Source organism: Cebidichthys violaceus, unplaced genomic scaffold, assembly GCF_023349555.1.
Source record: "Cebidichthys violaceus isolate CVI_PGR_0920_01 unplaced genomic scaffold, fCebVio1.0.p SCAF_26, whole genome shotgun sequence".
Taxonomy (NCBI): Eukaryota; Metazoa; Chordata; class Actinopteri; order Perciformes; family Stichaeidae; genus Cebidichthys; species Cebidichthys violaceus.
This window is the reverse complement of record NW_027176439.1, coordinates 1605556-1629942: the sequence shown is the minus strand read 5'-3', so window position 1 is coordinate 1629942 and position 24387 is coordinate 1605556. Positions and strand designations below refer to the sequence as shown.

The following is a 24387-nucleotide window of genomic DNA, read 5'->3' as shown; positions in this document are numbered from 1 at the left end:
ACTATTATTTTGAAAATATTTATGATATATACAATGAGCTTTTTGTCACATTTTTTACAATTCTTTGACATGACATACTATAACATTTTCATTACATTTTTAACAGCATACTATATGACTTTTTTGTCACATTTTCAATAATTGAATGTATTGTGGCTTTTTTGTAAAAAAAAAAATGACGACATACAATACTATGACTTTTCAGTCACATAACGATAAACAATACTTTTGTCACAAAAACGTATTTTTGTAAGAAAATGTTAAAAAAAAATCATGTTATATAGTATGTTGTAAAAAATGTGGCAAAAAAGTCATATGTATGTAATGAAAAAGTCAGAATAGTAGAAGATAAAAAGTCCATACTGTATGTCATTAAAAAAGGTCATAATACGTTTTTAAAAAGTCAGTAGATCATAAGATAGTCACGGTATGGTATGTCATAATAAATGTCATAAAACAAGTAATATTTTCTGTCATAAAAACTAAGTGGTATGGATGATTTAAATAACCAGAGCCAGCTGCTCTGGTGCTGTTGGAGAACCTCACTGATGTGACAAAGTCTATAAAATTCCTCTTCTTCGTTGCCGTTCTTCTCATCAATGGGCCTGATGAGTGGTAGAGCGATCACAACAATCAACATGCAAAGCGCTGGTTGTGTGCATCAGACCTCAGCAGAACTCACCGAGGATGCTGCGTTTACACAGAGGACAGGTGTGATGCAGCAGCAGCCAGGGGTCGACACAGTCTCTGTGGTACTCATGAAGACACGGCAGCACCCGGAGACACTGAGACCGCAACACAGGACACGTTACAGCTGATTGACTGTATGTCTCAGTAACTTTTTCCAAAATGTTCAAACATGTCAAAGGCAGAGAAACCAAACCAGTGGCGAGATATACATGAATAAGAGTATTTTTCACGTGATATTACCACTTGCTCTACTGAACTAAACCTGGGAATCGATACAGCCAAGTCTAAATCAGAGAGTGTGTGTGTGTGTGTGTGTGTGTGTGTGTGTGTGTGTGTGGGGGAGTGTTGTCTGACCTGGTTGTTGTTGAACGGCTCCAGACAGACTGCACAGTTGTCCGTCTCAGCCGGGTGGGACGGGTCGCACCACGGTTTGGGCTGACGATACGTTTTGGTCTTCAGGGACAACATTCTCTTCAGGACGTCCTGTTTAGGAAAGAGCTGAAGAACGCAACACGCAACCCTTGACCATCCACTTTACTTCCTAGCAAAGATTGTGTCCACATTGTGCAAATGAATGATAATATATGTTGTATTATTGTAATATAATTATTGATGCATTCATGTGTCAGAGCTCATTTTCACTACTTTATATATTGCTAGACAGCTTGTGAATTGTCCTCCAGTATCAATAAAGTTTTATCTAACAAATAATAATACATCGTAATTTATTTGTTGATTTCATTTTATTATTAATCTGAATCTACAAAGTAGCTAAAGTTATCTAATAAATGCAGTGGAGTAAAAAAGGACAATATTCCCCTCGTCGAGTAGAAGTATAAAGCAGCAGAAAATTCAAATATTAGAGTAATGAGTACCTCAAGCTTGTACTTAAGTACAGTGCCTCAGTGAATGAACTTCGTAACTTTCCACCATTGTTAAGGTGTTTACCTCCAGGTCATCGTTCCGCTGATGGTCCTGGTTCTGCCAGCGAGCCTGAACAATGACTCCTGTGCTAAGGATCAGAGCCACCAGGAGGACAGTGTCCCACAGCTGCTGCAGGTACTTCTACAGGTACACAGAGAAGAGCAACGGTACTTTATCACCTTTACTGTTCCTCTTAAGTATCGGTCTGTAGCGCGGCACAACGCAGAATATGTTTCCGGTAAGGGCTGCACAATTAATCGCTACCGAGATTTTGGCTTGCCACAATTAAATGAACATTATGAAGAAAATTTTGCTGCGTATCAAATCAAGCGCTTCCTTAAAAGCCAGCCACCAGGGGGTGATCAAGATGTCTTGGCTTCACTTTTGGGGAGCTGTCCTACTGCTGCTGCTGCTGCTGCTGCTGCTGCTGCTGCTGCTGCTGCTGCTGCTGCTGCTGCTGCTGCTGCTATGCACCCTGCAGCAGCAGCCTGTGAAAATGTTCCTGCAGTCCAGAGTAGAAGATTATTATGGTGTGTGTGTTACTCGTTTTGCACGTCTGCTTTCTGTTGTAAACAGGCAAAATTAAAATGCACTGAATTCAGGTGAAGAAGAACCCAATTTTAAGTCTAATTTTGATGCAAAAACGTGTTAACTAGCAGAAATGTAGCATAGGGTGAAAGTGAAAACAGTGCTCTGATCGTTTAACTTTGGGTAAAAAGTAGGAATGTAACCCAACATGGACGTGAAAGCAGTGCTCTGTTTATTTAAATGTGAAAGCACAATACAAATATTTTGTCGCTAAAAATCAATAAATAAACGTTATTTCTAATATTGACCAAAATAATCATGATTATGAATTTTTTTTCCCACTGGGGCCACTTAAATGTGTCTACAGATACCTTAAGAAAACAGGTCAACATTGCTGATGATGTGTTCGTTCGGGCTCCCCCACCTGGACCTGAGAGTTGGTCTCTCCCGTGCAGATGACCCCCTGCCACTCTCCGTAGCGGCCTCCTCTCGATCGACCGCAGCTGGACCACAGCGTGAGCGTGGCTCCCTGCCCGGACACACAGCAGCATGCGCTCACTGTCAGCTCAGCCTGTCACCTGTTCACTCACCACTGGAGGGTGCTAACAACTGAGAAACACACAGTCAGCGGACAGATCGAGGAGCTCACCAGGTTGTCCTGCAGGATCGTCTTGTATGTGATTTTTGCTGTCGCTTGAAGGCCCCTGTGGAGAGAGAGAACTGTCATTTAGTGCGAATAAAGATTCTCCGTCACTACAGCCACACGTACGATAACCAGATTAATGACAAGAGTCTACGTGTTTTCTTTCTACGGATAAGTCATGTACGAAAGCTTCCGTAATGGATTACAGGAAACATTTTATTCGTGCCACAAAATAATGCAGGTATTTGGTCGTGTTGCTGTCGCACTGAACACATTGACTTTATAATAAAAAATAAAGAAGGTTGGCAAGAGTTATTAAATGAATGGACATTGCTGAAATATTGCCGTAACCTGGTTATTGTTGAGTTACTAGTGTAGAATACTGACATGCATGACAGTGAAAGCTTTGTTCGATCTGAGGCAGCACGTGACCCGTGATATTAACTCGTCTGATTCATAAAAGAAAACTGTATTGTGTTGCTTTTTAGCAGTGATATGAAGGAAACAGGTGTGTGTGAAAGTATCTGTTTCCATGTTGGCAGTAATAAATAATAAAGTGTTCTGTACCTGAGCAGAGCTCCGATCAGCTTGGTGACGTTTTCAGACGTCTGGATCACAATGATGGGCTTCGACAGCACCTGAGACAGATCCATCTACAACAGAAACACATGTTATGGTCATGAATACGACCTGGACAAAGTGTCTTTTAAGCTTCCATTTTCGGCCAGCTTTTTATAATCCCCCCCCCCCCAAAAAGTGTTTTGAGCCAAATTCAATATAATCCATAATCTCTTCTTGATAGAGACGCCTTCGATTCCGTTTGTTCTTCATTTACCTCGCTGACGGTGTTCTGGTTGAGAGCCAGAATGATCAGCGCAGACGCTCCGAGGACCAACGCTCGCTTCATCTTTAACAGAGAGGTTGAATGTTAGGTGTACGTTGTACTTTGGCTCTGAGTTATGCTCTGCTTCATGCTCTTAGATGCTTGTTTGGGAAAGGAAATGTACTTGTGACTTCTGGTGACTAGTAGTTCTTTTGATTACCAATGTTGAATGCACTTATTGTAAGTCGCTTTGGATAAAAGCGTCTGCTAAATGACTGTAATGTAATGTAATGTAATGTAGGTGTGTTGTATGAATCCACGACATCTTTAGAGTAAGTTGAGCGTCTTACTTTATTGACCATGGCGTCGGTGAAGGACTCCTGGTTTCCGGTGGGGGCTTTGTTGTCCTCCACCTCCAGAGGCACCACCCCGATCCACAGCTCCTGCTCCTTGGTGTCCTCCTCTCCCTTTCCTCCGCTCACCTGCGTCTCCTCGTCCTCTTGAACCTGAGGACAGGAAACAAGCTGAACACTTGGACCTGAAAGCTGCCTTGCTAAAGTGTCCTTCATTTCAAACAAAACCACTTAAATTCACTCCATTAAATCAAAAACTAAATTCAAACCTGAAAATAACAGCATGCCTGCTGCCAACCATTATACCAGGCAATATAGAAATTATGAATTATTCTAATGAAAGACCACAGTATATAAACATTTTAAATCCCACAATCCTGTTTACTTCTTACTGCCATGATCATGATTTCCACACGCAGAGATGTAAATTGACTGATATCTATACGTTTCATTTATGACATGTTTGACATCAACATGTATATTTAAGTGTCATAAAGGTGATATCACCTTGTTAAAAACTTTGGGTGAATTTGACTATTGGTTCGAAAGAATAGAGGGCATTACTGTGGGCTCTAGTATCTTATTTCGGTAACATTTCTGCCATTTTTTAACTATTTATTCATCTGATATTTTTTTTAATTAACGGTAAATGACAGTATTCGTTAGTTGCAGCCCTGGTGCTCTCATAACCCCCCAGTTTTCACCAAAATTTGCCATTTTTATTAACAATCCAGAACAGCAATTGTGCAATTTTGAGCATAATTTGTATTTATTGGTTTATTTGATAAGGGACAGTGCACATCAATAAACACATTGCTGTAAATGCGCCAGAGTTAAAGCCAAGCGGCTACTTTTCATCTGAAGACCCAAGAGGCAGATGTTACAAAGCAGAATATAAAACAAAATATAAGATTCAATTTACAAAGTTATGCAGTATTGACCCATTACAATGCGTGCACAAACAATACAATAAATGAGAATATTATAAGTAGTATCATCATTCAGGAGACTCTACTACATTGTCAAGTACTAACAAGACATGCAACACATAAACAAATACAATGAGGGATAACAATGTTAAATAGAAACATGGACTAAAGACACTATTAAGCTGCATTGTTAGACACTACAACACATCCATGTCAAAGGCACAGGACATACAAACATGCAGAGTATGTGAAATATATAAATCAGTCAGACACAGTTAAACAACAGTAAAAGACATGCACGCATAAATACATGAATCTCCTGTGACCGACTCACCAGGACCAGCTCTCCCTCAAGCTCTTCTCGGTCCTCGGAGCTCCTGCTGCTCCTGCCGGACTCCTCCACCACCTCCCCCTGGAGCAGAGCGCTGACCACGGGCCGCTGCTCCAGGAACACCTCCACCAGAGCGACCTGCTCCGCCGCGATCAGCAGCCCCGGCCACCGCAGCAGGACGAGCGGTAATGTTACCCAGAGACGGCACCAGCAGCGAGCTAAAGCCATGGCCCGAAGGAACGACAGAGAGAGGAAAATACAGATGAAAGCTGTTATAAATACATAAACCTGGTCAATTGTTAACCGGCATTTTGCAGAAAAGCTGCTATAATTGTTGTTCTCCAGTTAGCTAGCTGGACCCAGGCTCGACCCCTCGAAGAATGTAAACAACGAAAGACAGCTTCCGGTTCCGACCGGAAGTAGCGAGATGAGCATCATCTTGTATACAAAGAAGGTAAAGACGCATTACCAGAAATTAAATCCAATAAATCCAATGTTATATAGTCGTTCTAGCTAATTTATATCCCACTGGTATACTTTAAAATAAATGTAAGCGTAAAATTCACGGGTCCTCCGTTAACATTTTTTTTTTGACCGTTGAGCAGTTGAGTTTCTCCAACCAAAGACGAATATAGCAACTTGAGAGTGTACCGTCCCATACTTCCTTCTTCGATTTAAAGCCACGATTCAGACCCGCTAAAAGTACAGCTGGAGCGGTGTATAGAACCTTGAGGGTGGTGATTCACGTCTATTACCACGAGGAGTACTTAATTGTCATCGTTATAGTCCGATATTTTGTGTGAGTCCACTCTGAAATTGAGAAACTACGCGACCTGTAGTTCTACCATTTCGCACTTGCGCATTTTATCATGTCGTCTAGTATCTAGGAAATTTGGCTAAAACAGTGAACACATGCTAGTCTTTAAGAGTAGCATTGTAGCTGATGGGAACAACTCAATCAACATTTTTTTTATTAGAATACCTCTTATTGAGCATGCGCATGTGCGAGATTTTCGGATTGAAACCAAAGATTGTCTATTGTCTTTAATTAGCGATGAATCACTCCATAGTTTGTCCACAATTTCTTCAAACGTGCTAAATGTGCATCTCTGACTAGCTAGCAGTTAGACATGTTTTGTCCTGGAGAACCACTCCATGTTAAATTCGATTATTTTTTATGTTCAGGGATTTGATTTATAACAATATACCACAGCTAGTGGGAGCACAGTTACTGTTTGATTTAAAATAAGTACTTAAAAAAAGAGGGGGCGGGACTTCTCATTGGTTTGGTTCCTCCTTTTTTGATACGAGTGACGCTCTTGTCATGTCATCTTATCTTTGGACGAGTCAACCGGTTGGACGGGAGCTCTGTGTTAAGGGCGTTGCGAGGTGTCGTGTTAACTTTTTTTTTTCTATCACCTGCAGGCAGCTGACAGCGAAAATAACTGGACACTGCAGCCGCTAATGAGCATCAAACGTTGAGGACAGAAACCCCGCCTGTCAACGGTTAACGGTGACGGTGCGTGGTTGTCTGTCGGTCCGTCTGTATATCTGACTTTGAGGGAGCTCCGTCTTCATCGGTCCCGCATCCTCCAGTCGCTGCAGACATGAGCGGACGAGTCGGAGACCTCAGTCCTAAACAGGCTGAAGCACTGGAGCAGGTAAAGTTAGCTATAATAACATTCATAATAATAACTGTGATTTATACTGTGGTATCTCTAAATCTCTACAAATTATATTTTTGGTATCCCTATGACTGTTATGTAATAATCTGTCTGGCAGCGCTTTATAAAAGGGTTATAAGCTGTATTTAATATCCGTCTTAATGGTAAATGAATAATTATGGTTATAGATCAGTTATAAGCCATAACTGTCATACAAATTTTTCAAAATATATTTTGTCAGAAAATTGTGAAAAATGGCCATTAATATTTCCCACAGTTATATATACAATGTAATATATTTAGATAGCTTGTTAAGTCCTACCAACAGTCCAAACCCTACAAAAATGTTAATTTCCTCTCATATGAGACAATCAAAAGCATCAAATCGTTCCATTTGAGAGGCTGAAACCAGCAAGGATTATCAAATGAATTATAGAATATGTTTTTTGTAATTACAGTAATGGACTTATTGATTAAATGTTGCATCTCTAAACCATCTGTAATAACCTGTAACTGATCTCTAAAGCATTGGTACATTTACTGTCCATGAATAAAGAATTAGTTAAAAATAATAAACCCCTTTGTAAAAGAGTTCCCTTTCAAAGTAAGGGCGTAATTTCCACTGAGAATTAAGGGAAACAATAATTCAATCATATTTTAATTTACAAGTTCTCTAATTCAACGCGATGTCTTCAGATTTCTCATCATCTTCGACCAACAGTCCTAAACCTAAAGATATAACATAGTTTCCAATGATGTAATGTTAAAATCACCCATTTGACCCTTCAATATTTTGACACTTCTGCTTAATAAATGATTTAGAGACATAAATACGGCCTCATCTCAGTCTCAGTTTTCTATCAATGAAACTATTTTTTCAGCTTTATTGCAGTACAAAACAGATATTTAGGCTACTTTCTATTTAAGCCATTGTAAATGACTTATTAGCCATTAGTTTAGTAATTAGTTGCACCTTATAAACCTGTTATAAAAGGCTGTGCTTTCAGAATATGAGTTCCTGTCCTTCATAGTTCCTGTGTTTGTCGTTCACTTCCACATCGCTGTTTACATATGATTCATGTGTGATACATTGTTATGTTTCTTGTGATTCAATTTAACACTAAAGCTGGTCTAACTTAAGGGGAAGTCTGTTTGCTTTATGCTTACATAAGGGGAATAAACTACACCTCTCGCCATTATTTTTGAAGGTTTGCTGTCGGCTTTGTGGTTCAAATGAAGGGAAATTGTAATGCCACAGTGGTACAACGTACACTGACAACTTTGTGGTGACAGGTTGTGTTTGGCCCTTTTAACATGACAAAGCCCCGTGCGCTTGACTGGCCTGACGTCAACCTCATCCAACACCTTTAAGGGTGAATTGAAAATGTTGACCGAGACGAAGGCTTTGCTGCACAACATCTCACTGATGACTCACGCTTGTGTCTGAATGGGAGCGAATCCCTGCAGCCAGATTCAACATCTGGTGGAAGGCTGTGGTAAAGCAGCACATTAGCGCCCATGGTTGTGGAATCATTTCAGCAAATTGACAATTCACTGGCTGCAGCTTCTCGTGTTTCTAATATTTGCTGGTTTTGAATATCCAACAAAACCAGCAATGTAAATATGTCAACTTGGGCCACGCTGAGAGATGAATCAAGTAAAAAACTGGCAGCCCCGATGCTCCTGTGTCCACAGACTTTTGTCCTTGTAGTGTAGTTTTAAAACCCCTTCCACCCATGCAAAAAAAATGTAAGTGTTTTCAGGCATCTGTTGTTGAACATTGCCTAACATCGCCATTAAAGTGTGTAAAATAATTAGTCACAAAGTCACAAGTTTCAGCTGCTTTAGGAAATAAAACCCACAAAATCTGAAATGAGTGAGAGGCTTCAAACAAAGAAAAGTACTGTATTTAAAAAAAAAAAACTACTTTAAAGATGAGAGTAAACATTTCCCTAAAAGTCTCTTCCTAGTTTTGAATCCTCATATGCAGAACATGTCGATCACACCTCTCTTCTTCTCTCCTTCCTCACACTACAGTTTCGAGAGAGGATACAAGACATTCTTCCTCAACTTCCTGCACAGCATGACCACTTCCTGTTACGCTGGCTCAGAGGTGAGTTTAGGACCGTGGAAACATACCTGCAGCTTTTCCTTAACCACAGCTTGCACTCGCACACAAAAAAAGAAGCAAGACCTCTCCCACAATCCTCTTCCCTTTATGCTAAAACGTGTGATTATTTGCCTTTTATAGTCATTTGCATGCATTCACAGACCGAAAAATCCGTCTGCGTGGTTGTACAAAGCAGAAGCTGCAGTGGTTGATTTCATGAAGAGACGTGATGCAACACATGTGGACACTTTGTTTGCAGCGGTTGAGAAAGAGACTCATGGTTTTAAAGCTAAAAAGACCAAGCGGCTGATTAAAACAAATCAGGAAGATGTCAGGTTTTAAACAAAATGTGAAATATTTTGGCCAGTAAGAGCAGTAAAACAGGTATTAAATTGCATTCTATTTGATATTAAAAAAAAAGGTCTAAAAGTCAACCTGGTAAACGCTGCAGAAGCCCCAGTTGAGTTGACGGAAATGTGGAGCCAGTGATTAAAGGAGGCCTTGTCCTGATTAGTGCTGCGACAGAGGGCTAGCGCTCTGTGTTTCAGGCTAATCCAGAGCTAATCGCATTAAAGACGCACTACGGTGGACTCTGACTCTGCTGCCAAGCTCCAGGAACGCTTCCTCCAAAAATACGTTTCATAAAATGAGTTCAGAGTGAAGGCGTATTGTTCTCTCTAATGAAGCCTTGCTAAACGACCGCGGCGTCACAGCGACAAACACAGACAATGAGGGGTCTTTGTTTGGAGAATGTACGCTCTGAGAGATTCTAGTTATTTCCCTTTTTCGTAAAAAGATGAATCCCATTCAAGCTGTGTGGGAATATTGTGTGAGGAGAGCTCGGTGCGGCTAATTGATTTGAAGCTAACGATTTAAAGCCTGAGGCGGCCCACAGTGAGCACTAATGATTGACCTTAGAATAATCTAGATCAGAACAAATGTTTCACCCAAATTCAACTACAACTTGTGATTCTAAAAGTATTTCTATCCACAAATCAATGTTTGGTAAGAAGTCTTCATAAAACAGACAACTTTTGCTACTCTTTGCTAACTGGGGATAGCTGCTGATAGCAACTGGGGAAATAAAAGCAATATCCACTTTCTGTTTTTGGTTGCGCACTGGTTGACGCACTTCCTTTGTGCCGTAAATGGAGTCTTCATTTTTCCGGGAGATCGAGAGAAAGCGAGGCTTATAGATCAGGATGAAGTATTGTTGTAGCTTAAGTTAGCATCGCGCTGGTTTCCTTGACAAAAAGCCAATAGGACTATTCCGAAAATAAGTTCTGTGGCGAACAAACGTTTCTGAAGATAATCGTCCCTAAGGAGCACCACTTTAATGACTTTTGAAGGCTGAATTCAAATCAGCAGAAGTAAAAAAGCACAGCTAGGCTGTAAAGGCGGACTAGTCGATGTGATGTCATTTTGTAGTCTTATTTTACCGCCTTTTTTATAAGACAGGTTAAAGCTTCAAAAATTCACCAGAGGGGTATTTATGAACGTCTTTTATACCATAACACAAAACATTAAAATCCACAGACATTATTCCAGCCATCTAACCAAAAAACATTCACTTAAAGACAAGGGAACCTGAAGTGCAAAGATATTTTCTAATTTCTGGGTTTTAGGACTCATTCCTGTAGCTCTCTATAGGGAACCAATCTAAACTTTATGCAGTCTACATTTACTTGAGTTAAACCAAAAAAAAAAAAACTGTCTATTGCCACTTTACAGAATCCACCAGATAAGACACACATAATACGTTGGCTCTGAACTTGTTCTCTCTTTGTTCAAGAGATATACAATCCAACTCTTCTTGTGTACTAGCTGCTTTTTGTCCATGAAATAGTAACTTTTTAAATGTAAAAGGTTTCAAGAAGTGATTTCAGGTGAACTTGTGGCTGGCAGCAGACAGAAGGAAATCATGAATGTAGTGTATAATTCATCAGAGTTTACGATCTATATGCCCCGAGGAACACAGGGCGTAGCCGTTTATGTTCCTGTGTCACGGTTTCATCTTTACTGTGATATTGTGAGTGGAATAATGGAAATCAACTGTGCGGTGGATCCAGTTAGAACCTGTTTCTGTAGAAGATGAGTCTCGTACTAAAGGCCAGTCATCCTCCTCTGTTTCTTAACCCTTTCTCCCACTGGGTGTGTGCAGTATGTATCTCTGAGGAGCTCCACTCAAAGAGACTCCTGAGCACTTCAGGATAAAGTATTGTAGACCGCAGTTCACATTTTGTTCCAGAGTTCAGTAAGACAGACTTCTGGTGGTTTGAGACAATTTTTTATATTTTTTTATTTTTTTTAATTCATGCTCACATGCGTGCAGTTGGACTAGGACTCGACCTTAGACTGTATAAAATATGGAGGTAGTTTCCATGACGTCAACTGTAGGTTTCTGAAGAGCCGTTGTGAAGCTTAAAGTGGGCAGCTCCAGCACGCCCTCAATTAAGCCTAACTTTAAACCTTAATATAATTTAAACGGGTCAGTTATATAAAAATGAACCCCTCGTACAGTTTTCATGAATGGGGATATTAGCTATAGAGATCAAAACCAGGCTGTAAACATATTTATTTATGCTGAGTTTAACATCTGAACATTTGTTTTTGCCTCAAGTGGCCATTTGAGGAACTGCAGATTTTGGCAGTTGCTGCATTGGCTCCATTTCTAACTACTGGAGGTTGGCACTTGGGGGTCTTGATGCTGTGATGACATGAAATATTGTGACTTTTGTCTTCCTTTGACTTATATATATATATATATATATATATATATATATATATATATATATATATATATATATATATATATATATATACACACACACACTATGATATATTCTCTCCCATATGTAGGGATTAGCTTCTTCAGCTACCTGTAGAGCACAAAAAACACTTTTTTGGTTGTTTACAAATGACTAACCAAGAATAACGCCTTCACCAGATCAGTCGGGTAACAACAAGACATTCTGTTTTAATCTTAATCTTTCTAAAAGTGTGAAACCTACAGGAGAACTGTCAGGGTGACCGAGTGCATGTTTTATGAAAGCTGAACCAGTGGTGTGTGAGATAAAGTGCTGACTGAGTTTGCCCTCTGCTACATTATGAACCTCTATCGGTGCTTAAGATAACGTTATGCAGATCATCAAATCTACACCCGTCGGTTATCTAAGAAGGAACACTGATATGTCTGTTCTACATCTAATATAATTAAGCAAAACCTTATTATAGAAAAAGGATACTGAGGTCTGAGATCTATTCGTCCAGAACAGTGTGTATTATTAGTAGTTAAAAACGTTGAGGTGATCGGAGCGCAACACTTGCTACTGACTCATAATAATACACAGCCGCCTGGTCATCTGCCAGAATCTGCTCTGTGCCTTTGTAACTGTAAGTCACCGTGTCCTAGTTAAGGTGCCCGACTGGAGCATTAGGTAGAGTGTAATCCACTGCTGGAGTAACTTGTAAGTCTCACTTCAGTGCTTCTCCACCAGACTGCCAGCTGCAGAGATAATCACCTTAGATGGAGAAGTAAGACAGTGAAGCGTGTGTGCACAGTCTGGATCAGTCATACTGACACACTGGTTCTAATAGGTTACAGTAGAGGAGTTCTATTCTCAGAGGGTTTCAGCTACAGTTATACACTTTAAGAGATTCTTTATATAATACAATAGAAAATACTTTGCACCAGGCGTTGGTGCATGTGCAAAAGTCACTATTAAAAAGGATACTTTTCCTTTTATTCTTACATCCTTTATATATATTTGTATTCCCAGGTATTTTTTAGCATTTCTTAAAATGTTGTCCCCCTGTGTCACTTATAGACGGAGGTGGCACCATGTTGTACTCTTGTATAATTGTTGACATTTATTTATTAGTTTATTTGTTTCACATAACGTTTTAGTAATCTACTGATTGTTTCCGTTGACATCTGTTCTGTTGGTTGTCTAAGAGCTTTACACTCCAACTAGCGCCTCAACGTACAAAACATTAAATTAACGTCACCTAAAAATGCTTTATTCCTTGCCAACGAAGCATCGGTTTGTCACGGTTAGCCATGGCTTTTGTTGACGTTTGGTGTCGTACACCTGGAACGCTTGGAGGTCCGAAGTTGGAGATTTCAACTAGAAAAAAATTCATAACCTCCGAGTTGTCTGGAACGCAGCATTAGCTCCGCCCTCTCGTGTCACTTCTGGTTGCAAAAAAAAACCAAGATGGCGACGGCCAAAAAGCTGAACTCAAGTTCACAAAGCAATGGGTGACTTTACGGTGACTACGTCCACTTCTTGTATACAGTCTTTGGTTTTTATGTAATATAAACTGTAGAATATACCATAATAGTAAATGAAGGGTGTTAGTGGATCCCACTTATTGTCCCTCTCTGCATTTTTGGTTAAAGACTATTTAACATTTATGGATCATGGATGTTTGTATTTATCACGTCTGCCTCTTTTTCATTTTGCTTTTCTCTTTTTCAGCCAGAAACTTCAACGTCCAGAAGTCGGAGGCCATGCTGCGAAAGGTAACACGCTCAGCTTGTTGTCAGAGTGGGACAGAACAATTTACCTGCGTGTGTCACTCTCTTGTAGTAATTCAATACAAATCATGTACTGAATCAAAAGCCGAGGTACAACCCCAATGGCTCCTCTTTCAGTGACTGTGTGTGAAAGTGCAATTAGTACCGGCACAGACTCAGCAGCTCAGGAGTGGCTGCAGATAAGAGAAGAGAAACTGAGTCGTCACAGCCTGATGAGATAAGATACAGATAAAAAGGGATCAAGTGAGTAATTAAAATGACAGAGGAAGATTTACAGCCCCCGAACTCAAAGCTGCATTAACTGGTTTGTGTTCACTAGGTGGCAGAAGAACAAACGCGCACACTGATATATATATATATATGTCGCTATATAAAGTGGTTATAGTTTGAACAGACTGCCTACTTCCACAAATCAACAGTAGCATTCGTTTAAAGCACAAGTGGGCAAACTGCGGCCAGTATTGACATTTTTGGCTCGAGCATTATTTCTAAAAAATTGCACTGTATGTAAATTGAACTTCTCAGTTTGAACACTAGATGTCGCTGCCATTCCGAACTACTTGACTTGATTGATAACTAGTCGATGAAAACATTTACCCCAGTTGATTAGGTAAACATGGCGGAACCGAAAAGACGGAAGAGCGATAGTGACCGCAGAACATTTCTGAAGCGTTGTGAAAAGTGTGATTGCTTCATTTGCAAGGAATCTGTTGCGGTGATGAAAGAGTATAATGCTAGACGACACTAAGCATCAGTCTTCGTACTGGCAGATGGGGGTCTGGTCTAGAAACCAGGTTTTTCTTGCAGTGTCACTGGTTAATAGTGTTTTAGAGTAACTAGTCACGTATGTAGATTACAAAATAAATGGAAATAATCTGTTACGGTTACTGAGAAAAAAATATGTAATTAAATCACAGTTTAGTTATCAAAACAAAGGGTTACATTTGAATGTGTTATTTTCAGTAAAATGCTTAAATGTAGAATATAAAGGAATAAAAGAGGATTCTTGGTTTCAGGTCATTATACATTAATTCAAACATAGTGTATGAATATTATATTATAAAAATATTATATTAAAAATATTATATTAAAGTCCTACACACTGGTCCTTTGAAGGGAACACTAGTGTGCTCACTCAATGGGTTCATTGATTTGCAAGATTAGTTAGAAGTTCTGGGTATTTTCATCTGAAGTTTATACTCGGAAGTCAAACTTTTTTTGCTTAATACGCCACCGAGCAACTATTAAAGGAATGAACAGGGCGCCACCCCCGATGCTCCGGTTCTCTTTATCCACGCCAACACCTATAATTTGCCTCTACTTAATCCTAGGTCTCAACCATCCTGTGTTTGAGAGGAAACCCATACTTTTCCGAGTGATCCCTTCAATCAATAACCACACCTTCCTACTTCTTAATAACACTAATCCACCAATGAGCCAAATGCATGGTAGAAGCTAGCATAAGCTACTTTTTAGCCATCTTTTTGTTCAGTTAACTGAATAAAACTAGCCAGTGTTGAAACCAAACCAGTAAATGTATATATTAAAATTGTATGTGAGCCTATTTGAACCATCTCTTTCCCCCTTTTCTGGTGTGTTTGAGGTTGTAAGCATGTGTTGGCATGTATGCGTGTACTGCAGTGTTTACACAGCGGTACGTAACTGATCCCCTTCCTACTGACGGGGCAGGTTTTACATCACCTACTGTCTGAAACCTCCTAAGCCACTTAAATCACCACATTGTGACACTGAACAAGCAGTCTATTATCCAGAAAGTACAAAAAAACTATGTTTTGATCTACATATTGTATATTATTAATCATATGATTAGTGGTTTTACTGAACTTAACATGCGCTCATCTTTTCTTCCAGCATTTGGAGTTCAGGAAACAGAGAAAAGTAGACGTAATACTCACCGACTGGCGTCCACCAGAGGTAAAAAATTACATTTAACACTATACACCACAACCTACAGTAGGTCTGGTGTACTTAACGGTCATTTAAGTAGGAAAACCATTTAAAATGCCGTCTGCAGGTGATAGAGAAGTATCTGTCAGGAGGGATGTGTGGTCACGATCGCGAGGGCAGTCCCATCTGGTACGATGTCATCGGACCAGTGGATCCCAAAGGCCTCTTCCTGTCTGCCTCCAAGCAGGACTTCATCAAGTCCAAGATCAGAGACTGTGAGGCCCTGCAGAAGGACTGTAGCCTCCAGTCCCAGAGGGTAAGAGACCACCGACGACAGGATGGAGACATAGAGATCCCCCTGATCACGCTTGACACTCAAAATGGGTCTTTGGCTGCGTCGTAGTGGTGTTTGTATAGAAGTGGGCGGATTGCAACCAGGAACACGGGTCCATTATAACAAACGTCAAGGTGTTGAGAGATTTATCAAAGAGGAGAAGTTATCGGGTGATTCATTGTGTAGGACAATAATGAAAGAAATGATCCTCACAAAAGTAGGATTACTTTTTGGACTTTTCTTTAATCTTTATTGTGAAATACTGTGTAATTTTTGCCTCTTAATGCTTTTAAAAAAAAGATTCAAATGGAACAATGTGAGAAGGAAACATCACTCTTTGATTGAATTGAGCACAGCTTCCAGACCTGCATGTCACAAGTACACATGGCCTCTTATTAAATCATGTTAAAACATGTTGGACACCACGACGGTAGAGTTTATTTCATGGTAGAGAGTGTGTGTGTGTGTGTGTGTGTGTGTGTGTGTGTGTGTGTGTGTGTGTGTGTGTGTGTGTGTGTGTGTGTGTGTGTGTGTGTATATATATATATATACGTATTATCTCCATGGATAGGTTGTCAGAAAATCTGTCTGTTTTAATGTTATTCATTTTGTCTCCATCAGATGTGGTATGGATTTATCACTCTGTTTCATTACATTCTTAATAATTATTAGTTCCCAGAATGAGCCCTGAATAAACACTTAAAACCAGCTTGCTCTACTAATTGACCACATTCATTTTATATTTCATACATTACTGTATAGTCTCACAGGTTAAATGTACCTGTCCTTCTGTCACCAGCTTGAGAGGAACGTGGAGTCAATCACCATGATCTACGACGTAGAAGGTCTGGGTCTGAAGCACTTATGGAAGCCTGCTATAGAAACATATGGAGAGGTAAAAACTGTCCTCTCTCTCAACGTTTGAAATCCAGGAACACACACACAAAGAAAATAGTAAGAGAAGCAGACTGTTCCAAATGTACACATGTTCCTCTGTGTCTCCAGATCCTCCAGATGTTTGAAGAAAACTACCCAGAAGGCTTGAAAAGGCTGTTTGTCATAAAAGGTAAATCCTGTGTGTCTGTATTTGTCATTGTATCCTGCTTTTAAAAAGAGCCAGATTAAATTTTTGCTGGTCATTGGTCATGGCTTTTTTATCTTTTTCTCCTGCAGCACCCAAACTCTTCCCCGTGGCCTACAACCTCGTCAAGCACTTCCTGAGCGAGAACACGAGACAGAAGATCTACATCCTCGGGGGTGAGACGTCTCATTTTTACAGAATATGTCAGCCAATCGAAACCCTTTGAGCTCCCTCCTCTCTGATGAAATGACCCGTTGTTGTCGCTCCAGCTAACTGGCAGGAGGTCTTACTGAAGTACATCGATGCAGAGGAGCTGCCGGTGATATACGGGGGCAAACTGACAGATCCCGATGGAGATCCTCGCTGTCGGACCAAGGTGAGCCAGTGAATCCAACCCAGACTGCACACCCATGGGTGCTGGTTGTTTTTTGGTACTAATAGGTGGAGGAGCCAAGTATCTGGTGCAGATGCTACATAATTATGTTATGCTGATAGACACATTCATGAGGATGTATTCCATGAGATTTGTTGAAAGTTACCTGAAAGGACTAGTTTATGACGTTAAGATATAAAAGACATTGCTGTTAAATGAACAGTTATCTGCCTCTAGATGTTGAATATATTAAGTTGCGTTTAAAATTCTGGTTGTTGCACCAGTAGTTTTATAACGCCTGGTTGTTGTCTGAAGACACACACACACACACACATATATAGAGACTCTGTTTTCCTAGACTTGTGTAGTTTCCCCTCACTGGTTTGCATCCTGTGCTCATGTAGTTTGGCAGCTTTCAGCTTTGCTTTGCTGAGAGACCGTCTGGCTAATATGCATGCTGTTCACATGAAACGTTGTGGGTTTACATTTGACTGGCAAACCATGTTTCACGCGAGGTCCCACTCCCGCCAGTTTTGGCATGAAATAAAAAGGAATAATTTGCCTAAAAAGGAATAGTTCAACGTCACATTCAGGCTACAAACGGATCAAACTGAACGCAGTGAATGAGATGTTCTCTATAAAATGTTAATGCTGCCAACTGTGGCTGTGGCCGGGATCCTGTAACACATGATGAAAGAACCAGTTTGATCCCAGCAGGTCAACAACAAAGAGCTATTTTGGGAAGGCAGAATGAATCAATACAGCTGCACACATGACGGATACAGCCTCTCTCTGCCAGAGGAATACATATGTAAGAAAGAAGTGATGCAAAAAAAGGATGCAATTTGTGGGAGGAACAGATGGTTTGCTGAATGAATTATAATGACAGACATTTGCAGACAATTCACAGCAAATTGCAGATGAGAAATTAGTAAAAACTAGTCAAGAAAAGCGGCCACTTCATCCCCGCTGCATCCCCGCCTCGCTGCGTAGAAATGGCAAAAGCTCTAATGAGAGAGATGCGGTCAAACCCGGCAGTTTAGCACCGAGCAACACGTGCAGCTTGAGTAGTCGCACTCTTAGTTCATACGCGAGACAAGAAAACTGACCTTGCGTTTGTTTCTGTAGATAAATAATTGGGCCCAGCAAAGATGAGGAACAGGAAGAGAGAAATTCATTTCGGCTCCGTTCAAGATTCAAGGAATGGAGATGCTCAGCCTCGAAGTGTTTTCTTTTTAGTTTAGCTACCTGTGTGTCCTTGGCGTTGTACTGTATTATTTCGGTTATAGGTTGTAGGAACGGAGTTGTCTTACAGAAGGAGTAGTTCAACATTTTGGGAAATTTCTTGCAGAGAGTCAGACGAGAAGATTGAGACCACTCTCTCTCATGTCTGTGCAGTAAATATGAAGCTTGTGCCAGCAGCCAGTTAGCTTAGCTTAGCATAAAGACTGGAAGCAGGGGGATAGCGTTGAAGGCAATCCAGGAAGTCACTGTTCACGTTCAAGTATTCCAGCGAGTCATTTCTATACTTTGGTTTAATGGATTTTGTTACTATTGGACAGAGCTGTTTCCCCGTGTTTCCAGTCTTAATGCTAAGCTAAGTGTAACGTTTGTGTAATTGAATTATTCCTTTAGGAATTGGGCATCATTTATGGGCCTGAAGGAATGTACTCAAACCAAACAATTTGTTTGGAAATTGTACGCAAAGATAGCTTTCTGGTGGAGTTTAAAGAAATCAGTTGCATTATTGTCAGTTTTATAGCACACATGTTCTGAGCTGTTAAAGGGGAACTTTGGTGCTTTTCAACCTGTGACTAATGGGGACAGTTTCAAAAAATCGGTCCAGTTCTGAGGGAAAGCGTTGCAGACATTGTGCTGACAACATTATGGAAAAATAAAACCTTTTTCTTTACCTTTCGCTTCATCCGGTCCGTTTGTTATCGTTTGTCCACATTGTTAAAATCAGATAAATATTCAGCCATGACATTGGAAATCTTTTAGACAACACTAAGCCACTCTTTCTGGACACAACAAACACTCCTCTCTCCAACTCCCACCGCTGTTTTCCAGCAACAAGTCACATGACCCAATAACAGCTGTCGACGTCTGCAAAGAAGTGTTGTCCCAATGAGTCACGTAGACACAAAAATATGGGAGAACACAGTCCAGCTGGAACAATGTCAACGTTACTCTTTGATATCGTAAGAGGAATCCGGTTTGTTTTAAATTGCAGTGAACTGTGCAGCAGATACAAAATGTAAATCTTTGTGATCTGTTTGCTTTAAAAACTGTTGAGCCTTATGCATCTTACATGTGAGGTTCTTCTGACATTTCCTCCTTCAGCTTTAGTCAAATCTGCACAATTTGTGATGAAAAGATGAAAAAAAAATCAGCCTGAGAGATGCCTGATGAAGCTTTGCTCTCTGACGACATGTGTTTTTCGTTCTTTTAGTAATGCCTTTCTTTCTGCATCTTTTTTCTTTTTGTTGGTTAACAGTTTCCCAATAACGGTTCTGTTAAGATTGACATTTCTGCAAGACTTTTAGAGAAGTGGTTTCACTTCGACTTCCTTTGACTTCCTTAATAATAATACTCAAGACAGGTCTGAAACAGCAACGGTGTCTGTCACCTGTAATATATATTTAATGTTATTTATCACCTGCTGGATTTACCTGACACTCACAGTCCTCTGTTGGTTGCTTCCTGTACTGCGCTGCGCAGCACTGGGAACACAGTTGATTGGTTTCATATTTATGTGAATAAACTTTGGAAAAGTGAGACTCTTTTTTTTTGTGCAAGAGCTGTAAAATTGCAAGCATTCAGACAAAGTCACAGTAAGTGATGGCTTTCTCTTTTTCCTTCAGACTTTCAACATTTCATATGACTAACTCTTTGACGCCTGTATCTGTAACTCTCTTTCTGTTTTGGTCTCGGCTGCAGATAAACCACGTGGGTCCAGTTCCCCCCTCCTACTACGTGCGGGACCACGTTAAGGTGGACTACGAGCAGTGCATGACCGTGAGCCGGGGTTCCTCCCAACAGCTGGACTACGAGATCCTGTTCCCGGGCTGCGTCCTCAGGTCAGATGGACGCAGCACGTTTTCTCACAGTTCACAGTGCAATCATGTAAAAAGTTATTTAAGTCATTTTAAAGCAGAGAAAATGTTGTTGATTTACTTAGATGTGAGGATTTGCAGCTTTAAGTTTTGGTTACACAACACAAGCAGTTTGATGTGATCTTAACGTCTGGAAGATTGTGACTATTTTCTGATATTTTACAGAGTAAGCAATTAATGGAGTCATAGAAATAATAAATGATAGAGTAATCAACAGTGACAACAACTAATTCAAGTCATGAAAGTACAAGTTGTACAACTATCAAACAAACAAAGCCAACAAAGGGTGCCACAAGCTCACAATGTAACATTTGACCAGCCTTTACACCGAGTAGAAACCTCTCTATTTTGTGAAAATCTGGGTTGTGCATAACATCATTTCACATAATGAAGAACGGTAGTTAGCATCGATGACTCTAATTACCAGATATATTTTGATTATTGCTGGAAAAATCTCAATACATTTAGCAGGCACAGTAGCAGATAAAGCGGAATAAGAGCTGAATTTGTGATGAAAAGAAAATGTGATGCTTTATCTTAGCGCTAAAATCATTTTTTTTTGTTGCCAAATGAGGCTGTTTAATCTCAGTTATATTGTTAATTATTAATATATGAAGAGAATAAAAAAGATGTCTTTTAAAGATCAAATTCTGTGGTTTTACCTCTTAAAGTTACATATTCCATGCCCTTTGGACTTGACCCTTAGTATAAATATGTTACGGATCTGTTTCAACACTCCTAAAGTGTAAACAAGTTAAGTTAATCAGATACCAGGATTCTCACGCTCACGACAAACCTGGAAAAGTCATGGAATTTGAAAGTAGCAATTTCCAGGCTTGAAGAAGTGTTGGAAAAGTAAATAAACCCCAAAAAGGCTTTTAAAATTTGCTTCACATATAGTGTGTATATTTGTGTATAAATATGTGGCTCAGTTAAGTTTGACTATGAAAAATCTATCTTGGTTAAACAACACTTTAAGGCAGATAAGTTACGTCACGTGATGTTAACGTTGTTAACAACACAATTTATTAGGGATTTTTAGGTGCTTTCAAATGTTGTGCATGACACCAAACACTGTATGGACAGTGTTTTTGTCTTTTAAAAATAAATAATATAGGAAAAGCCTTATTAATTTGAGAAATCGTTCCTCTTTCCTCTCTCGGTAGGTGGCAGTTTGCCACTGAGAGTGCAGACATCGGTTTCGGGGTGTTTCTGAAGGCTAAAAGGGGCGAGTGGAAGAAAGCGTCTCAGATGCACGAAGTCGTGCTCAGCCAGCGGTACAACTCCCACTTAGTGCCAGAGGACGGATCCCTGACCTGCGAGCGCCCGGGAGTCTGTGAGTAACCTAAACGCTCAGCACACACTGGTGCTCACAAGGCTTCATGATATGTAATCATTAGAATAAAGTTAAATAAATATCTTGTTGCTGTTCGTCTTCCCCAGATGTCCTGAGGTTTGACAACACTTACAGCATCTTCCAGGCTAAAAGAATCAGCTTCACCGTTGAGGTCCTGCTGCCGGACCACCTACAGTCCCCTCAGACCAACGGGGCGTCCAAAAACCACGAGCAAGCTGCGTGCAGCAGCCAATCATAACCAAGAAGAAGACACAATGTGCCACGTTCACGTAGGCGGATCAGTAGCGTTCAGCCGCCGCCGAGCACAGCCTGAGAAAACTTGATTAGAACAGGAACTGCAACATGCTGCCTACACACATAAAAGTATTTAACCCATGCTGAGACCTGACTGTTTGACCAAACGTGTGCGATCATTTTGGACAACAAATCACACATGGGTGCAATGTTCGGGTGTCCACATACTTCTGGCCACATGCTGTAGCTCCACATTGCATGTATCCAGTTCTGGTGGACAATTTTATAGTTGCTAGAAGACATGAGAACGCAGATAGCAGGTAGCAACTTTACCTCAAGAGTGAATCATCGCAAAACAATTAGAGGCACACCAACAGCAGGAGGGCTCGCGGGCTACGTTAGCCAGCAATAGCATAACACAGCTGGTGGTGGTCGCGATGCATTGTGGGCGATGTAGGTGCCAGGTTTTGACGAGGAAAGAGAACGCAAGGAACCAAAACAAAACTATATTTGTCTATAAAAGTGCAATGCTTACTTATGCGTCGACCAGTGTTAGTTTCACATTATGGTTCAAAATAGCCTCCAAGTGAATCAGGTCAGTGCTTCCAAAGCAACGTACGATGTTTAGAATACGCACCACCACTATAAAAGTAGCGCAAGAGAGACATATTCACTTTCTTTAAACACAGATAAACATTTTCGATAGATGTTTATGTTCCATGTATGTGACATACATATTTGCCATGACAATCAGCAGCAGTAAAAGCCTTTCAGTTCATTTATATTAAAGTATGTTTTGTTGCTGTTTTGCGACTTGAAGGAAAAATTAATCTAGGAAATGTTCAGCTTTCTCCCTTGGTCTTTATTTAGAATTAATGAAAATTCAATGTCACACACTGAACATTTTGTTTTCAATAATAACTACACATGGAAGCTTACTTAATAATTTATGAGTTTCTAAATTAAGTTTTGTAATATTATTATTAATATTAACATTCATTGCTTATTGGATGTGCCTCGGATTGTCTCTTTCCAGATTTGCAAACATTCCTTAAAATATTTATTTCTTCACTGTTAATTTATTTCCAGAAAATGGGTTGAAACGATATTTATATTATTATTATAAATAAAGTAAACACTGTATCTCAGATTTATTAGATGTACAATATACAGTATTACATAATAACCATGTCGATTTGTTTGCAGTAAATGTTTATAAAAATATTATATGCTCACCAGACGATAACCGAATGTAACTCATGTCAGAATGGATGATTATTCACGTTATTTTCATATTTATATTTGTAACAGTGCTGAGGGAACAACCTAGTAAATCCTGAGGAATGACAATAAGCTTCGAGCCTCACTGTCTTTACTGTCCAAACTGTGTTGATAGATATCTTTTCTCGTGTGATAAAGATACTATGAACTCAAAAGAATTGGAAGATAAGTGAATAAAGGCGTTGACAATTTGCTTAATGTGTGTGTGTGTGTTTATTTCTTTATTGCCCCCTTTGGAAACGTTAAAGGTCTTGATTGGTTCTCTTGATTGTAGTGAAACTAAGCAGGACGAGGTGAACAGCCTGCAGAGAGTGAGACTTTATGAGCTGAGGATTTCAGTTACTTCAGGTTAAAGGGTTTATCACCTCTTTATTATGTATCACCTGTTACAATTTAACAGTAGAAACAAAGTGCTGCTGACTTAGTTCTGTCAGGACTTTCATGCACATGAACGCAACACAGTGTGGACAAAAACATTAGAGTTTGATAGTTGAAGAAGTGATGGAGCAACAGATACTTTGGACAGAAGCAAAATCAGAAAATCACACAATTTTACAAATCAACATGATGCTCTGTTTCACAATCCCCACACAGTTTAACACGCACGTGAGGATCCGACTACAAACACACCTGTTCTACTCCACGCGCTGTTTTTCCTCGTTGTCCTGCCGCTCTCTTCTGTGACGTCAATACTAAAGGACGACAACGATGAGCCGATGACGACAAAGCTACTTGCCGAACAGCCAATCAGAAGTGGCATCATCCGACTTGGCTTTGGGCATGCGCACTGCTGTTTTCCCACACTGGTGGTACTTGACATTGTGGGCGTGGCGCTACACAGCGACCTCTCGTGCCAAACACACGTTAAAAACGATTCTGTCCAGCGTCCTATGCATTAAGTCAGACTTATTTATATATATTTATATATTATAATTGTTTTCTGCAGCCAGCAGGTGGATCTTAATGACCCGTCACCTCCTCATAAACAGTCCTATCAGGTGTATGAATAATTGAATACAGACATGCAGTATTTGTATTGGTATTTGTCTGCCTGATTGTAAGCGCAGTGTCAGGTGTAATACAGGTTTACTCTCTCTTCAAAAGTACATTTGTTCAGAAGCAGATGTGTTCATGTACAACCTGCACAAACGTTCTGAAATAAACAAAA

General features: G+C 40.0%; 2 protein-coding genes across 2 annotated transcripts in view; one reads left to right on the top strand and one right to left on the bottom strand.

Moving 5' to 3' along the window:
* The window catches only part of rnf215 (ring finger protein 215), a 7891-nt gene extending 2200 nt beyond the window's left edge, over positions 1–5691 (bottom strand). The window contains exons 1-9 of the mRNA XM_068720724.1: positions 5225–5691; positions 3959–4114; positions 3621–3692; positions 3353–3438; positions 2792–2846; positions 2567–2671; positions 1639–1755; positions 1045–1188; positions 683–785 (exon numbers count right to left, since the gene is read on the bottom strand). Coding sequence (XP_068576825.1) covers positions 683–785; positions 1045–1188; positions 1639–1755; positions 2567–2671; positions 2792–2846; positions 3353–3438; positions 3621–3692; positions 3959–4114; positions 5225–5449 — 1063 coding nt within the window. The 5' untranslated portion in view covers positions 5450–5691. The remainder of the gene's footprint in view (positions 1–682; positions 786–1044; positions 1189–1638; positions 1756–2566; positions 2672–2791; positions 2847–3352; positions 3439–3620; positions 3693–3958; positions 4115–5224) is intronic.
* A 952-nt stretch (positions 5692–6643) lies between these two features.
* On the top strand, positions 6644–23412 carry LOC137880000 (SEC14-like protein 2). Its single transcript, XM_068721051.1, has 12 exons — positions 6644–6882; positions 8923–8998; positions 13477–13520; positions 15408–15470; positions 15571–15759; positions 16577–16672; positions 16783–16843; positions 16951–17034; positions 17128–17234; positions 20172–20311; positions 21514–21683; positions 21791–23412. The coding sequence occupies exons 1-12, from the start codon at positions 6829–6831 to the stop codon at positions 21940–21942; spliced, it is 1236 nt and encodes a 411-aa protein (XP_068577152.1). The 5' UTR covers positions 6644–6828; the 3' UTR covers positions 21943–23412.
* Positions 23413–24387: the final 975 nt, after the last annotated feature.